We start from the raw sequence: 14759 nt of genomic DNA, 5'->3' as shown, positions 1-14759 counted from the left end.
CCAAACTGTTATTCTTAAAGTGGGAGATTCATGTATATGTATATGTACAATTTCTCAGCATATTGAAAAATGAATGAGGAATGTGTCCATGGGACAAAGATGATACCCCTGCTTGCATATCATATAATGTTATAAAGGGACATAACTGAAGAAGGGTGATTAAAGTGATGCTACCCTTATTAGTATACTTAATCTGAATAATGTGATAATAAGTATTAAGTATAGTTTCATAACATTTTGTTGAGGAAAACTAAAGTTATCGAATGGAGAACTAAAATCAACAGTTTTTCTATTTGTAAAGGGGCAACTCTAGAACAGTTAAAGTGACGCCACCAAAATTCAAATTTGATCTGTGTTTTGTGGTAACTAGCCTATAAATCAAAAGAAATTAGAAGAAAAAGGGCATGCATGACATAGCTAAAGCTATATACCCCAAACAAATTATATAATATATTTCTTTTTATAGAACTGGTAATTTCAATATCTGCATATCAATGAATGGGACAGACTTATATATTGCATGATAAAAATAGATTCAACCACATTACTCAATTGATAATGATATTCGTCTACAGTAGTACAGTCCTGCTGTTAGATGACACAATTAAAATTAGGACAGAGTGGTAGTATCAACAGTATCAGTCTTTTAAATAATTAAATATAAAAATCTTCAGAATAGAGTTGGCTTCAAATAATTATGGGATGACAAAATATCATCAAATTCATTTCTTTTTTCACATAATTATCCTACTGATCTGAACTGGCTTGAATGGCATGCATGATGAATCAGAGAAAAATTAAGAAAGCATGCATTTACATAGGAATTACATGCACTTGTACTGGTTTCCATTCAACACTGGTTGCCGTAATAAAAACTGCATAATCCAATCAAAATATATCACAATCAAAGAAAGATAACTCTTACCCTTAACTTCTGGATGGCTATCTTCCAAAGAAAAATAAATTATACTTAGAATGTGATTAGAGATATATAAAAATCAAGGTATTATCACTGTTTCATTTCTTCTTTTTTTTCTCAATTTGTGTCAAATATGAAAGGAACAATTTAAACTATACCTAAAACCTCGAGCATATTTTCTGTTAAAATATCTTGAGACTTTTTGGAGATTTAGAGATTACCAACCGTGCTAGGGCTGTAAAGCCAGTCATGGTCGTTAAAAAATTCCATCGCCTGGGATTCAAAACTCACAGTCTTGGAGGTTGACAAGAAGTTATTACTCTAAGTTGAACTACTCTTCCACGAAATCCCTTTGTGATATGGTAGGCCAAAATTTGGAAAAGGGCATAACAGTTTGTCCCTTAATCTAAACAAATTAAAATACACTTTACATGTAGTTCAGAGTACTTCATATGGTGTAAGGTAGATTACTCAGCTTTTAAGGCTTATTGTGTAGGTATTCTTTATCTGCAGGCACATTTCTGTTGTCAAAATATTAAGCCAGAGAACAAGCAAAATATAAGGTGTCCAATTTACAGGCAAGTTAGAGGGGGCCAGAGGGGTCATGATCCCGAAATCCTGGGCTTAAAAACATGATTTCTTGAGGTTCCGAATTTAAAGAAATTTAAATCCAGACATCCCGAAATTCGAAAAAAGAATTCCTGGATCCCAAAAGGATCAATACCGAAATCCCCAGCTTAAAAACACACCCATTCCCGACATCCCAAAAAAGGTCCTGGCCCCCCTCAAGTTACCCCAGGTATCTTGTTTTTTTTTCTAAATTATTTCAATTATAGTTTATTGATATTGTTAAAGGCTTTTAAGAAATATCATTGTTATCCATATCATTATTTTTCAATACTGTTATTTTTTTTTCAAATATTTTTTCCTGAGATGTAATTGTGAATAACTGCACATGAGATCCACTGCAGGCAGAAATATCTAAAGCTTTCTTTGACATAGCTGCAGTATCGATTTCTTGCTTTTCTAGTGATTTAGTTGACAGCAGTCATTACTAATATCAAAATTACAGTAGGTTTGTAAAACAACGTCTTTTAAATTACTCTAAATTCCAGACTCGATATAATTTCTTGTTGCAACAGATTTGTAAAACTTTTAAATGAGGCTTGATTCCAGACTTGTAATTATGTCTTGTTGTAACACATTTTCTAAAACATAGATGTTGCTTAATTCCAGACACATTATTATTTCTTATTTCAACAGATTTGTAAAATAAAGTTGTTTTATATGATATTTGATTCCCCTATCTGTAATTATTTTTTGTTAAAATGGATTTGTAAAATAATGTGTTTTAAATGATATTTGATTCAAGAACTGTTATTATTTCTTTAAGAATGTGTTTTAAATTGATATGTGATTGAAAAACATGAAATTATTATAATTATTAGAAAAAAAAATCAACAATGTCTTATAATTCAAATGATGATATATTCAAGTCCTTTTTCTTTTTCATTATATAACAAGAAAGAAAAATCTGCAAAACAATTTCATACTATTGATGTGGGGGTGTTTTTCGTCAAAATTAAAATTACATGAAGAATTTTAGAATAACAATTCTTTTTATTAATGTTTAATCATTAAAGGGCCATTATTTATCTCAAAGTTAAATTTTAGAAATGAAAAACAACAGATTTTTAAAATGTTGCTGTTTATGTTTCAATCTAATCCCTCCATTGTAGCTTTTTTATTTCAGCTTAAAAAATAACGGAGTATTTGTTATGTCCCTTGGGTTATTATACTTCACACAAAACGCTGATGAAATACTATTCGATTATTATTTTCCATCACAATACTTTCTCCAGAGAATTGTGTTATATTTGCAGATGATTACAAACATTTTCTGCCTCAGTAGAATAAAATGAATAGAAAGATATTTGTATTGTAAATAATAAATACATTTGTATTTTTGTAACAAAACCTGAATGTATGCTTTTTTTCTCTCTTTTCTTCCTTATTACTTATCCTAAACACATTTCAGAGAAAGATATCGTTTTATAGTCTACAATCATAGTCATATGGCCTGTTTTAGAAAATCTGCGTGATGTACAGACGAACAAACGGAAAAGAGTAAAAAGTAATGCCCCCTCTGTTACGGCAGTGGCATACAAAAAAGATTGAAAAATTGTTTAATCTTTTTTTGTAATGTGAATTGAAGGAGATATAAAATCACCACACCTAGTAGAGCAAACAGACAACTTGGTAAAGCTTGATCAATGTTGATCCAGCCAATTTAGAAGACGCTGCTTTTACAAGAAAAGACAACTGAGAGTCAGATTTTTTTTGTCACTGGGTAACTGTCTCAAAGAAGAATACTTAAGGATGTTTGCTTGTCATGTTTTGGATTTTGTGTCAGATTTTCGAAATTCTCTGGTTTTATCCATGTAAATGCCTTACAAAATTTTGCCCATGAACCCCCATTTTCCTTTTTATAAATCTTTTAAATGTATAATTATAAGTCATATTCTAAAAGTTTTATAAAATCTTATTTATTTTTTAATAGTTTTTGAGAACTTTAACTGGTCAATGATAAAGCTATGAAAAATCAAGAGAGAACATTTTCCCGCCAAAATTTCAATGGCTAAAATCTTGAAAACAAGCACATTGACCCCTATATTATTTTTGCCTTTTTTTATTCCTAAATTAATACCCTATCAATATATACTAGTTTTATGGAAAGTTATTTATTTTGGAACTGAGCAGCAAACATCCTTAAGTTACCTTTTTTTTTTATATAAACAGATAAAAACCAATGATGAAATCATCACCAAACTATTAATGTGGAAATTTTTTAAAAGGTATAAAAAGTTAAGTAAGATTATTTGTTATCTTTAAGACATTTACTAAGTGCACATTCCTTATTTAACATTAAAGAAATAATCACTAATTGAGACAATTATAATATTACATTTATTTCAATTTTTGTCTGAAGTGTTTACATGTACCTTTGGTATTTCTGATCTCCTACAGAGAGATGCCAATGAATTAAATGTTGATAACTAATAAATACCAAAAATAAAATGTTTTGATTATTTAGGCCAGGTCTATTGTTTTACTTGTTTGAATACAGGCCATACATGATGATTTACTTATTTGCATCTAGGCCATGCCTGTTATTTTATTTGTTTGCATGTTGGTCATACTTTTTAATAATATCATCTAGGCCATGCCTGTTGTTTTACTTGTTTGCATCAATTTGTATTATCAAAATTAAAACACGATCCAGCTAGGAAAATAAATTGATTGACTGTTGGAGTTTAAATGCCACTTTCAACACTATTTTTGAGTGGCCTGTTTTTATTGTTGGACTCAGAAGGAAGCCATTGTGAGTGTACCAGGAGTGTAGTAATACACATGAGACTGATCTGGCAAGGCCCCATAACTAGGATGCCCAACAAAAAAAGCTTATCCATTGATGCCATTTTATACACTTCTTTTACCAACACCTACACACTCCTTGTTCAAACATCAAAACATTTTTTTTTCAAAATTTTATAAGCAAACAACCTAACAGAATAGAATTGTAGGGTGAACTTAAAAATATAAACCAGTCCAAGTCAAAATTAACAATTGGTACTTTAAAAGGAACTTGACAATTATGAAAAATGTCCCATAATGCTATAACCAGATGCTCCGCAGGGCGTAGCTTTATACGACCGCAGAGGTTGAACCCTGAACGGTTGGGGCAAGTATGGACACAACATTCAAGCTGGATTCAGCTCTAAATTTGGATTGTGATTTAATAGTTGACACAGCATAGGTTTCTGACACAGAATAAATGTGTTCTAATGAACTTAAAAATTTTTTTTTCTCTTAAGAGCAATTCACTATGCTGTTGAATATTAATCCTCTCAAAAAAATGTTTAAAGAAATTTTCTTTTTATTTATGAAATTTCAAATGAGAAAAATTGAACCCAATTTTTTAATCACATCCCCCTTTCCCTTATTCCAAAACTAATCTCAATTAAAATATTCTAATGGAGTTTGCAACAATAACTACTCATTTAAATACATCATAAAATATTAAGATGTAAAAAAAACTGCTTGTTATCACTGAATGGTAAAGATTATTTAAATTTATCAGTTGGTAGTAAAAAGTGAATATACATTGTATATTGTATATAACAAAGATTTAAGTTGATTCTGGACAAAGAAAGATAACTCCAATTAAAAAAAAATCTTGCAATAAGATATTTCTTGCTTACTATTTTGGACAAAGAAAGATAACTCTAATTAAAAAAAAAAATTTGCTATTTCACAATATTGTGAAATTAGATATTTCTTACCATTGCACAATACTGTGCAATTGAAAAGACTTGCTATTGCACAATACTTAATATAATAATTAGATCCTGATTTGGACCAACTTGAAAACTGGGCCCATAATCAAAAATCTAAGTACATGTTTAGATTCAGCATATCAAAGAGGCCCAAGAATTTAATTTTTGTTAAAATCAAACTTAGTTTAATTTTGGACCCTTTGCACTTTAATTTAGACCAATTTTAAAACTGGACCAAAAATTAAGAAATTTACATACACAGTTAGATTTGGCATATCAAAGAACCCCAATTATTCAATTTTTGATGAAATCAAACAATGTTTAATTTTGGACCTCGATTTGGGCCAACTTGAAAACTGGGCCAATAATCAAAAATCTAAATACATTTTTAGATTCAGCATATCAAAGAACTCCAAGGTTTCAATTTTTGTTAAAATCAAACTAAGTTTAATTTTGGACCCTTTGGACCTTAATGTAGACCAATTTGAAAACGGGACCAAAAATTAAGAATCTACATACACAGTTAGATTCGGCATATTAAAGAACCCCAATTATTCAATTTTGATGAAATCAAACAAAGTTTAATCTTGGACCCTTTGGGCCCCTTTTTCCTTAACTGTTGGGACCAAAACTCCCAAAATCAATACCAACCTTCCTTTCTTAGTCATAAACCTTGTGTTTAAATTTCATAGATTTCTATTTACTTATACTAACGCTATGGTGCAAAAACCAAGAAAAATGCTTATTTGGGTCCCTTTTTGGCCCCTAATTCCTAAACTGTTGGGACCGAAACTCCCAAAATCAATACCAACCTTCCTTTTGTGGTCATAAACATTGTGTTTAAATTTCATTGATTTCTATTTACTTTAACTAAAGTTATTGTGCGAAAACCAAGAATAATGCTTATTTGGGCCCTTTTTTGGCCCCTAATTCCTAAACTGTTCAAACCAAAACTCCCAAAATCAATCCCAACCTTTCTTTTGTGGTCATAAACCTCGTGTCAAAATTTCATAGATTTCTATTAACTTAAACTAAAGTTATAGTGCGAAAACCAAGAAAATGCTTATTTGGGCCCTTTTTGGCCCCTAATTCCTAAAATGTTGGGACCAAAACTCCCAAAATCAATACCAGCCTTCCTTTTATGGTCATAAACCTTGTGGTAAAATTTCAAAGATTTCTATTCACTTTTACTAAAGTTAGAGTGCGAAAACTAAAAGTATTCGGACGACGACGACGACGCCGACGACGACGACGACGCCAACGTGATAGCAATATACGACGAAAATTTTTTCAAAATTTGCGGTCGTATAAAAACTGCTAAAATAATATATCAATTGTAGATGTTTGAATAGGCTTGGAAGTTTCAGCAATCAACTGTTAAAATATATAATATAAAAAAAAAATCTTTCTTTTTTTTTTTGGGGGGGGGGGGAGGGTTTATTATTGTTGTTTAGGGTTATTTGTATGTTTGTTAAATTCCAGAATAATCAACCTAAAACCCCCAGGATAGAAAATCTACAAGTCATCAAATACATAGAAATAGGACAATTAATTTTACAGAAGATCTTTCTATTGAACGACTGTAAACATACCATCAGCTTCCATAGATTCACATCTGTCGCTCTGGGACATAAACTTTAAATTGAATTGTTTCCGTAATTCTGGTATGTCTTTCTCTTCAATAAAGTCTTCAACTGTTTTTCCAATTAGCTGCACCTTAAATGCAAACAAACTCATTACATGGACTGTTGTTTAATTAAAGAAAGTACTTTTACATTTCTAATCATTTAGAATAACAAATATCTATAAAAGAGCTGTGAGGTACATAATTATTGAAACTGCGACAGTAAAATGTTTGGCTTGACATTTTTCTCGCGAAAATCAGCATCATGTTTTCAAATCTTTGATTTAAACCAACTAGGAATGAAACTGACAACCTCCTGCACTCAGGAGAGCATGCTACCAAAAGACCACCCTGGCCCTCAAAATAACAGCAGAAGAATTGGGTACAACAAACATTAATGACCAACTGATTTTTTTTATGTATTTTAACTCCTTGTTATATTTTTCTAAATTCAATAGATCCTGGCTACAACAGATTTTATATTTATACCATTGAAAGTAAATATTTGTAGCAAAGCCCTTAATGTAATATACAGGAAAAACAAAAATATCTGCATCAATGAATTTAAATAAAACATTGTATACAAATGATACCCTCTTGGCTTACTTGAAAGCACATCACTTACTTAACGTTATCAAACATACATCAGACGAGACTGATTTATAAATATTTATTCTCCATTTTGTTTATCATTCCTTTATCCTTACTTTATATTATTGCATGGAAGTTTACTCATATCTATGTCCATCTGAAGTTAATGTAGAAGTGTATTAAGATAAAAGGACAGAATCAATAAGTAATGTATACCAATGTCAGAAATTCTTTTCTTGTTCTGATCATGAATATCAAGAGTTATCTCCCTTGTATAAAATGAAAGTCAGTTTATAAATAGAATTTCTGCAAATTCTTATAAGAGAATTGGCAGGAAATGCAATAGAATAAGATATAAAAAGATAAGTAGAGACTCATTTATCTTATTTTCATTGTTTAATGTCCAGTGGCAAATATTTCATGTATATTGAGAATGTGAATCAATTAACAAAAAAAATCAAATATGGTAGCCTGGTAGACACTGCTTACTTAGTTGGTCCTACTTGAAGAATGACAGAAAAGACTCCCACTAGAAACATAGAGTATATATTACAATCTTGTTTTACCTATATGTATATTGCCTTTAAAAAAAAATTGCCTGCTAATCCCTACTTATTTTTAATATTTTAGCACATATATAGTTTTAAAAGCTATTCTTTTCTTTAAAATCTTATAAAATCCTTGATTTTTCTCTATGTATTTTGAAAGAAAAAAAAATGCAGGAAAAATGTTAAAAAAAACACTTTCCTACAACTTGTCCATGACTTATATATCTCAAAATCAAGGACAACGAACCTTTCATATGTTTTTCTTGTACTTATATACTATTAATCTATTACAGGCTTTTAAAAAGCATTTTATTTTGAACCAGAGTTTTTGAAACATCCTTACAAAAACATGTGATTTTATAACTATTTAAAAAGTAATTATGTAACATGGAAAAAGAACAAATTTTAATGTCCTTTCATAAATCGGACGCGAGTGTCAAGAGGATGTAAAACCACTTAAATACACTAGGAAACACATAGTCCGGCGGCTACAAGCATGATTTCAGACGAATTGTGCACATCCTGTTACAAGCATGAAATTTGGCATAGACCTTCCTCAACTATTACTCTTTTATTTCAGATAGGGAGGCATTTGAAAAAAATGTCTCACTTCCGGTAAAATCCAAAATGGCGGACGTCATACTTAAATCAGCCCAATATCGAAGGCTAGCGTGTAAAAATGTGTTATTATCATGCTACTAACATAATATTTGGTACATACCTTTGTGTTTTACTACTTTTGGATAAATTAAATAGATAAGATGTCTTCAGAAACCCCACTTCCGGTTTAAATCCAATATGGCTGACATTGTACTTAAGTAAGCTTTTGTTTTAGGGAGGGTAACTGAGATGTGTTTTAACGAATTGCTACTATCATTACATTGTGTATGAAACTTTCTTTGGTGTTTCTGATGGATACAATGCATAAGACATATGTCTTAAAAATCATTTCTTCCGGTAATATCCAAAATGGCGGACAGAGAAATATCAATTTTTTATTCAAATTTTCAACTTTTTTCAAAATGGAAAGAAAATGATTTTATTTTGTGCTGGTCATTAAACTTTTGGCTTAAAGTAATCCTCAAAACCACTTATTCTAGCATGTTGTTAATATTTAGATATAAAATTGACACTTCCGGTTGAAAATATGACGTAAATTTCAAAGATGAGTCCTCAATCTATTTCTTCGATGTAGAGTTTTGGATAGATTGACTAAAACAAATTAAAATCACTATAGTACTAAAAATTATTTAAAATTATTACTATTTGGCCAAGAATACATGTTTATTCACAGTCACAATGACATGCACACATCGCAGTGCACGGGATACCCGATTTTCCACATTAAAAATGACCGCGGTATCCTTTCTTACATCCACAATGTATAAGCTTTTGACAAAATGATGAGTCCTCAAAAAGAGTTTTTCAAAAGTTATCATCTTTGTCCCCACCTGGAGTGGGTAGCATAAGAGCCAATCCCAAGCTTGTCTCCCTAAACACCTACCGAAGTATATTGCATGATTTACTTCCTAGAAAAGACTAGACCAAGTTGAGGGAATAGCCTCAAAAAGCCGTCCCTGTTGCGAAAATAGTTATTTTCTTGCTTCGTTAACCCATCTGGTAAGTTTGTGCGATCTTACAGTAAAACCCCGGTGATTTAGTCTGATTAATCATCATTCTTTTTGTTAAAGTCACATCTTCAAATGCAATCAATGTCTCCCACATAGTCTTTCCCCCCTTTCAAGCAAAGAGAGAACCGTATCACAACAGGTAAAAACATGGATAACAATAAGTGTTTCAGATCACTCAGATCACTCATTGCCTAGTGCATTTGAAAGGCCATTGATAGATATTAATCCAAAGTTTTTTGCCCTGCCAAACACAATCCATAATTCGTCTACCCCTATGCCACGGAATAGCGAAACAGTAGTGATAGCATCATCATTAACGACTGTTCGAATCATGACTCGTTTAAGTGCGTGTTTCACTGCATCAGACACATGCACCATGATTTTAGTGTCTGCCTCTAAATGTGAATTTGGTGCTGAACTTGAAATACATTACGTGGTAGATAAGATAGAATATCCTGAGCATATGTTGCTATAACTACCATACACATCCAAAACTTCACCCACTCGTATTTCAGTTTCAAGGTATTTTATTTAGGTAAGGACATAATATCCAATCAGCATACTCAGTAGGCCGCAATCCACAATCGGAGAGCTGATTTCCAACATTTACAAAGACTGTAATATTGTTTCTCACATCCATAAATTCTGCAAAAACACATATTTTCTTGCCTTGTTAACCTAATCTGTTTCTTTTTTTTTTAGATCTTCAAACAAAACAACGTATCGTTTTCAATGACATTAAACATCAAATCCATATGGTGATGTTGGCTGGTCAATCATCATTCTAAATGCTATAGTCGCATCTTCATACTCCATTAATGTCACCAACGCAGTTCCTTTTCCAGCAAACGCGTGTTATCTTTTAATGCCTAGTGCATTTGAAAGGTCATTGATTGATATATATCTTATACTTTTCCCCTTCCAAATGCAAACCAAAGTTTGTCTGCCGCTATGTCACGGAATAGCGAAACAGCAATGACATCAGTACCGACTGTTTGAGTCATGACTCAGTTAAGTCTATGTTTCACTGCATCAGACACATCTATCTTGATTCTAGTGTCAGTCTCTTCGTGTAAACATGGTGCTAAACTTGAAACATCGTCAAGTTGTGGATAACACTGAACATCCTGAGCATTTGTTGCTTCAACTACCTTGTACTCAAAATTGTATTGAGCAAGCTCCTGTGAATAAAAACTTAAAAGTTCTTTCTTACTGTCGTCATCTCTCAGAAAACTTTCCCAATTTTGAGGATGTTTTTAATCCTGGGTTCGTCTGTGTATTCCCTTTCCCCTAAATGTTGCCCTTGCTTCTTTTAGCAGCTTTCAAACTACAAACAAATATACCAGTATTGTCTATGTTCACATGTCACAGTTTCAAGGTGTTTCCTAACGAGTATGATGACTGGGTATTATGTCCTTACCTTAATAAAATACCTTGAGACTGTAACAAGAGTGGATGAAGTCTTTGATGAGTATGGAAGTTGTAGCAACAAATGCTCAGGATATTCTATCTTATTCACCACGTGATGTATTTTAAGTGAAGTACCATGTTCACATAAAGAGACTGACACTTAAATCATGGTGCATGTGTCTGCTGCAGTGAAACATGCACTTAAACGAGTCATGATTAACAGTCACTGATGATGCTGTCAATACTATTTCACTATTCCGTGACATAGGGGCAGACGAACTATGGATTGTATCTGGGGAGGCAAAAATCTTTGGATTAATATCGATCAATGGCCTTTCAAATGCACTAGGCAATGAGTGATCACACACTTTTATTTCTGACCCGGGCCATACCTTATGACGGGTTGTGATACTGTTTCCTTTGCTTGAAAAGGAAAAAAAAGACTGCGTGGGAAACATTGATGGTATTTGAAGATGTGACTTTAACATAAAGAATGATGATTGATCAGCCTAAATAACCGGGGTTGTACTGTAAGATCGCACACACTTTTCAGATCTAACATGATTAACGAAACAAGAAAGTCAATTGTTGCACAAAAGAGAAAACTCATTTTAAGCGAGGCTATTCCCACGACTTGTCCTAGTCTTTTCAAGCATGTAAAACGTGTAATATTCTAATGCAGGTGTTTAGTGAGACGAGCTTTGGATTGACTCTTATGCTACCTAGTCTTGTCACTAATGGATTGCGAAGGGACAAAGAGGGTCCCTTTAAAAAAAAAACTCATAATTTTTTCAAAGCTTGTACATTATTGATGTAAGAAAGGATGCCGCAGTTATTTTTAATGTGTAAAATTGGGTCTCCCGTGCACTGCCTTGTGTGCATGTGGTGGTGACTGTGAATAAGCATGTATTCTTGGCCAAATAGTAGTAATTTTAAATATTTTTTAGTACTATAGTGATTTTATTTTGTTTAAATCAATCTATCCAAAACTCTTCATCGAAGAAATAGATTGAGGACTCATCTTTGAAATTTACGTCATATTTTTACCGGAAGTGTCAACTTTATATCTTAGCATTTACATCATGCTAGAATAAGTGGTTTTGGGGATAACTTAAAGCAAAAAGTTTAATGACCAGCACAAAATAAAATCATTTTCTTTCCATTTTGAAAAAAGTTGAAAATTTGAATAAAAAATTTATATTTCTCTGTCTGCCATTTTGGATACTCCCGGAAGTAAGGGTTTTTAAGACATATGTCTTATACATTGTCTCCATCAGAAGCACCAAAGAAAGGTTTATACACAATGTTATTATAGTAGCAATACGTTAAAACACATTTCAATTACCGTCCCTAAAAAATAAGCCTATTTAAGTACAATGTCAGCCATATTGGATTTTAACCGGAAGTGGGGTTTCTGAAAACATCTTATCTATTTAATTTATCCAAAAGTAGTAAAACACAAAGGTCTGTACCAAATATTATGGTAGTAGCCTGATAATAGGACATTTTTACACGCTAGCCTTCGATATTGGGCTGATTTAAGTATGACGTCCGCCATTTTGGATTTTACCGGAAGTGAGACATTTTTTTCAAATGCCTCCCTATCTGAAATAAAAGAGTAATAGTTGAGGAAGGTCTATGCCAAATTTCATGTTTGTAACAGGATGTGCACAATTTTTCACAAAGCCGCCGGACTAACATTTTAAGATGCACTTTCCCATGTTTAAGGATTATGTATCTAACGTACCTTTGTATCAAAGAATTATGACTTTTTCCTTCCGTTTATCAACTTTGATAAACATTGATCATTACATAAATATAAAAGTACTGATGTACTTTCATTGGTACTGTACATACTGTAGATTCATTATTATTCAGTGGAAACCAATTTTCATGGATTTCGTAGGTACTAGTATTATGTGAACCATGAATTAACATAATATTCACGTAAATATCAATGCCCTATATACGATGTAGGCTTGTATGCAAATAGACATTGGCAAAAACTATGAAACTATAAGTACAGTTGTATTAACAAAAATGAAAGTTTTCCTCAAACCATGAAAATTGGTACCCACAAAAAAATAAATGAATCCACAGTATCCTCTTTTACCTGGGATATTCCTAAGTGATCTTCAACATTCTTGGATACAAATAAAATCTTCCGTTTCCTATCCAATAGAATAAGAAAGCAATTCAATGCTTCTAACATTAATTGACTTTCTCCCAAAGGGGTATCTGAAAGTAAAAAGATATACATTTCAATTCACAATTTTTTTATAACGAATGAGTTCTGATTGCCATATTCGGCCCCACTATAAAATCTATTGTACACAAAAAGAGTAATATTCAGAATACAAAAAAAATTGTTGCTTAAAACGTTGAACACAGGAAAATACACAACATTCTGAAGCCTGGCATGACCAAATAATCAAGAAAATTACAACACTTAATAACCACACTAAGTCTTAAAACACATCCCGACATCTTTTCAAAATGTTTATTTTTCTATTATATGACAGTTTTCCAATTTTGTAATATTAATTATATTCCCAAGAGTTTTATGGAAAATAGGTCTAACAGAACATGTCATCATTTGTCAAAAGAAGTGTAAATTGATATTTTATTGGTCTATGAATGGCGTGATTACTGCTAGTAAACTGCAAATACTCGAAAGTTTTAAACACGTCATATGCATCTGTATTGACTGATGGTCAGCTGGTATCCCACAGAAATACCATAATTATTACAGCATTAGTAGAAATGTGATGTACGTCTAATATATTTTTACCAAAATGTCAACTGTTATGTTGTAAAATCAATGGTTAAAGCTATTTACAGGCCATAAATATCTATAACTTTCTAGACTTAATAGTCTTACGTACTGATAGCTTAATTCTGTCTACAAATATAAATATACTTCAGTTTTTTTAGGTTTTTTTTCTTTTTTCAAATATAAATGTTTTGTCCAGATATACCAGAAACTTTTCTTATACAGTTTATGTAATATATATAGAGAATGGAAATGGGGATTGTGTCAATGAGACAACAACCCCATAATAGAGTAAACTAGATGTGTCAAAGAGACACAAATGGCCCTGTCTCAAAAAATTGAAAAATCTGCAATTTCAATAGTCAATAGCCCGTAATTTCAGAAAAAAAAAGCCGACCAGATCAAAACTCAAACTTGATCTGTAACTCATCTTGGTTGACTCACATACCAACAAACAGGCCAATATCTAAAAAAAAATACTGTAAAATGGTTTGTTGCGGAATGACAGAATGACGGAATTACGGAATTTCGGACAAAGGTAAAAACTTTATGACATCGACAACTTCTTTGCAAGCCCATAAAAAAACAGCCAAAGGCCACCAATGGGTCTGTGTCAACACCATGAGAAAATCCTGCACCCCAAAACAGACTTCTGCTGGACCCTTATGAATTAGTTTATCTTAATGACTTGATAATCTTGTGACTTTTTGTAAACTACTGAGACAGTTTTAGATATACCAATTTGTACTTTAATGACTTTTCTAAAAACATCATACAATTATCACATGATTGTCATGATTGTTGCACAATGATTACTTTGTACTTATAGATATTTCCCCAAGAGACATCTGTGACAATTTGAAGTCAGTCAATCATGCAGCTAATTTGTCAACAGGTGATTATCGACAGACAATAGTCTACAGTAC

General features: G+C 32.0%; 1 protein-coding gene across 2 annotated transcripts in view; it reads right to left on the bottom strand.

The window, feature by feature from the left end:
• LOC134711163 (hypoxia-inducible factor 1-alpha-like) overlaps positions 1 to 14759 on the bottom strand; it is an 82451-nt gene that overhangs the window by 32969 nt on the left and 34723 nt on the right. The window contains exons 5-7 of one of the 2 annotated variants that reach the window (XM_063571609.1): positions 13174 to 13298; positions 6849 to 6972; positions 926 to 946 (exon numbers count right to left, since the gene is read on the bottom strand). In XM_063571609.1, the coding sequence (XP_063427679.1) occupies positions 926 to 946; positions 6849 to 6972; positions 13174 to 13298 (270 nt within the window). The remainder of the gene's footprint in view (positions 1 to 925; positions 947 to 6848; positions 6973 to 13173; positions 13299 to 14759) is intronic. The other variant, XM_063571610.1, reaches the window with a different exon arrangement.

Source organism: Mytilus trossulus, chromosome 3, assembly GCF_036588685.1.
Source record: "Mytilus trossulus isolate FHL-02 chromosome 3, PNRI_Mtr1.1.1.hap1, whole genome shotgun sequence".
Taxonomy (NCBI): Eukaryota; Metazoa; Mollusca; class Bivalvia; order Mytilida; family Mytilidae; genus Mytilus; species Mytilus trossulus.
Note: the sequence above shows the minus strand (reverse complement) of the source record. Positions and strands in the feature narration are given on the sequence as shown.